Consider the following 3815-nt stretch of genomic DNA (forward strand, 5'->3'; position numbering starts at 1 on the left):
TGCGGAGAACTACCTTTTGGCTTTCGGGTGTAGGGGCAACCTATATGAAAAAAATAGTAATTCCGAAAATGGTCAAAAAATTCTGAAACTCTTTTGGAAACAAACTTGACCTTCAATTGTACTCCCGTCGCCTTTAGTGCAAAAAAAAGAAAATTCAAGGACAAAAACATGAATGTTAACATGTATAAAGAGCTGATTTTTTTCACCTAGAATAGCATGAAAGTCGTTCATTGGCAAAAAGTTTCATAATTTTGTAACTTTTCTCAGAATTACTATTTTCCTCCCATATAGGGTGCACCTACACCCAGAGCCAAAGGTGTTTGTCCCGGCTCTGGGGTGCAAGTGCACCTGATATGATTCTTTTTAGTGATTCCAAATAGAGTCAAAAAATGAAACATTTTAGTAAACAAAGTTGACCTTCGGTTGTATGACGGGCTCCCTGGGGGCCTTAATTTGAAAACTTTGAAATTCAAGCTTTTCAATTTTAAAAAATTCTGGAAAAAATACACATATACATAGGTCAAAATACATGAAAACGAGGGCTACAAAAAGGAAAATTTGTGCATCTTTTAGCATATATATGTACTATTGATCCTCAAAGTCCATAATGTTCTTGTGCAGCTCGAGTTTTAAGGTATTTCATCCTATTACATCCGAGGGTGTCCGGGATTAAGGGGTCATCGGGCTGCCGGCCTAACTCTCATAGGCCGGACAGGTGGGCCGCTCTGTAACTACTATCGGAAGGCCAAGCTATAAGGCGACTACGTATCCGGACATGAAACCTTCGAAGCCCTGATGTGTCCTTCAGGTCAAGATAGGAGAATCGACATAACTGCCGAGACGAAGGAATCTTGAATGCCCTCGCCCGTCGCCATGTTCAAAACTTCGCCAGGAGGCGGCAGCCTCGGAGGCGCAGCTGCAGGCGATCGCAGAGAAGAATAATGCCAGTTGCGCCTCCTACGCGCCGCGGACGAACCATGAGCCGGCCCGGTGGGATGACGACAACGTCGGCGCCACCATTTCCCTTTTGGACCTCATGCCAATCTGCGACGGACAAGGCGCAGACTCCTTCGAGGATGAGTGGGCCACGGGAGGCGGTGGAGCCTAGTGTCCCGTGTAGGCCAGTTCGTCTCCCGTGTTCTACTCTTTCTCGTCGAAGATCGCACCTTCACTTCTCGGTCTTATCGCTGGTGTTCATAGAGATGGTGGATGGAGAACGACACGAACTTGGATGCCGGGCACCGCCGCCGTAGGATAGGTTTAGGAGCAGGTCTTGTTTTTGTTCTAGATGTTCGAAATGTAATAAAATCCACCGTGTTCGTATGAAATCCGTCATATTTGTATGAAATCTGACCGTGCACATGAATTTTATCCAGTTTATTGAAAAAAAGTTTAGAATATACCCGGCTAGCATTGGATGCGGAGGAAATTTACGGCCCTAAAATTATCATAGCTCGGGAAAAATCTCTCTGCCTTGCCGGTTGCCACGACGTGTCATGCCTGGCCCCCAACTGACATGTGGGGCCAAAAGCTACCGCTCACTTTCCCCATCAGCGGCGGTAGTACCCTCCCTGCCGCACACCGCTAGTTCCACCACATTTCAGAAGTTTCTATCACCTTCCAGACTCCCCGCCTCCGGCCACCTATATAAACTCCTTCCTCCACCCGTCGCATCACACCCAAAGCATTCCACAAAATCAACAAGCACTTCAACGCCGAGGAGATCGATCAGCGATCGAGAATGGAGGGCAGGATGTTCGGGCTGGAGACCCCGCTGATGACGGCGCTGCAGCACCTGCTGGACGTCCCGGACAGCGAGTCCGGCGGAGCCGGCAACGCCGGCGGCGAGAGGCAGGGCCCGACGCGTGCCTACGTCCGGGACGCGCGTGCCATGGCTGCCACCCCGGCCGACGTGAAGGAGCTGCCGGGCGCGTACGCGTTCGTGGTGGACATGCCGGGTCTGGGGTCCGGCGACATCAAGGTGCAGGTGGAGGACGAGCGGGTGCTGGTGATCAGCGGCGAGCGGCGCAGGGAGGAGAAGGAGGACGCCAGGTACCTGCGGATGGAGCGCCGCATGGGCAAGCTGATGCGCAAGTTCGTGCTGCCAGAGAACGCCGACATGGAGAAGATCTCCGCCGTTTGCCGCGACGGCGTGCTCACCGTCACCGTCGAGAAGCTGCCGCCGCCCGAGCCCAAGAAGCCCAAGACCATCCAGGTCCAGGTCGCCTGAGAATGAGATGCATCGTGTGCGCGTCGAATCGAAGCAGAGTGGGTACTGAGTTTCCTGTGATGATGAGTGATGGTTTCTCTGTCTTTTGATCTCATCTGCTAGAGTGTGTGTGTCGTATCGATTCGTGCGCACTGGTGATGGTTTGATGTTTCGTTAATGCAAATGGGGGTGATCTCCGGCTTCGCCTGAATAAAACATGCGAATCTTTTGGCCACATTTTCTATTGAAAAATCCAAGATGTTCGTTTTACTTCTAAGAGGGCCGTGTTCTGAAAATTCAGGAAGACTGCGTTTGTAACTACGGAAAATTGAGACTAGAACATGAGGAATAGCAAAATTAGAGGCCTGTTCAGACTCCCTCCTGCTCTCCAACTCTGCTCCAGAGCGGAGCAACATACAGTGTTAATTTAAGGAGCTGCTAATACGGTGCTCCACCCGCTCCGCTCCCGAGTGGCGGAGTGGAGGGCTACCGAACACAGCCTAGGTGGAAAACGAAGTGCTTTTTTCACCAGCGAGAAAAATCCTGGATGTCTTGGCATTCTCATCTCGACAAATGTCTGGCCTTGGGGAAGATAGAAAAAGGAAAGTCCAGTTAGAGCTGAGAACTCAGAAATGTTATTCTGCTTTGCCTGAATGAAACATGTGAGAATCTCTTGGCTACTTTTTGTTACAGTATATTACTCTTTTTGTTACTGTATATTACTCTTGGCTACATTTTGTATCAAATACATTTTGTCTAATCTATAAGATTAGAAAATACTCAAAACAACTATTGAGAACTCTTTATATCGACAGAACTTGGAAATGCCATGGTACTACTCAAGGATGCCCCGTCCCCGCGTCCCTCCCCGAGGCGACACGGGGGAAGCCTAGCCGCCCCCGCCGCCGGCCTTCCTCCAACCTCCCCTCCCCCTTGCCGCCGCCGAGAGCCACCATTGGGCAAAGCCCAGGCAGTGGCGGCGGCGGCGGGGCTTCTCCCCTGGCGCGGCTTTCCTTCTTTCTCGCGGGGACTTAGTCACTCCCGGTCAGCTTGATGGCGCGGCGCTTCGAAGCTCCGGCGGTGACTCGCTTTGCGACAGGTTGGAGGGCCTATCCCCGTCTGGTGGTGTCGCCTAGACAGCGCTGCGGCCTAGGGCTCTTTACCCCAGATTGGATCTGGGTGGTGCTCGGGCCTGGCCGTGGTGTCACCGCCGGAGCCACCACGGCCTATGCGGCCTAGGGCTCTTTACCCCAGATTGGATCTGGGTGGTGCTCGGGCCTGGCCGTGGTGTCACCGCCGGAGCCACCACGGCCAGGCCCGAGCACCACCCAGATCCAATCTGGGGTAAAGAGCCCTAGGCCGTGGTGGCGGCGAGTCTCGCGGCCTGCAGCGCTGTCTAGGCGACACCACCAGACGGGGATAGGCCCTCCAACCTGTCGCAAAGCGAGTCACCGCCGGAGCTTCGAAGCGCCGCGCCATCAAGCTGACCGGGAGTGACTAAGTCCCCGCGAGAAAGAAGGAAAGCCGCGCCAGGGGAGAAGCCCCGCTGCCGCCGGCACTGCCTGGGCAAACCGGCACTGCCTGGGCTTTGCCCAATGGTGGCTCT

At 53.2% G+C, this 3815-nt stretch overlaps 1 protein-coding gene across 1 annotated transcript; it reads left to right on the plus strand.

Annotated features, from left to right (window-relative positions):
• Positions 1-1664: 1664 nt before the first annotated feature.
• LOC109785074 (17.5 kDa class II heat shock protein) lies at positions 1665-2444 on the plus strand. The gene has a single exon (XM_073496434.1). It carries the CDS (start codon positions 1742-1744, stop codon positions 2228-2230), a length of 489 nt encoding a protein of 162 aa, XP_073352535.1. The 5' UTR covers positions 1665-1741; the 3' UTR covers positions 2231-2444.
• The last annotated feature ends 1371 nt before the right edge of the window (positions 2445-3815 follow it).

The sequence above is a fragment of the Aegilops tauschii genome, chromosome 4 (assembly GCF_002575655.3).
Source record: "Aegilops tauschii subsp. strangulata cultivar AL8/78 chromosome 4, Aet v6.0, whole genome shotgun sequence".
NCBI lineage: Eukaryota > Viridiplantae > Streptophyta > Magnoliopsida > Poales > Poaceae > Aegilops > Aegilops tauschii.

What these genes read in the sequence shown, in the direction of transcription:
- LOC109785074 (XM_073496434.1), top strand. Translation starts at nt 1,742, where the DNA reads ATGGAGGGCAGGATGTTCGGGCTGGAGACCCCGCTGATGACGGCGCTG.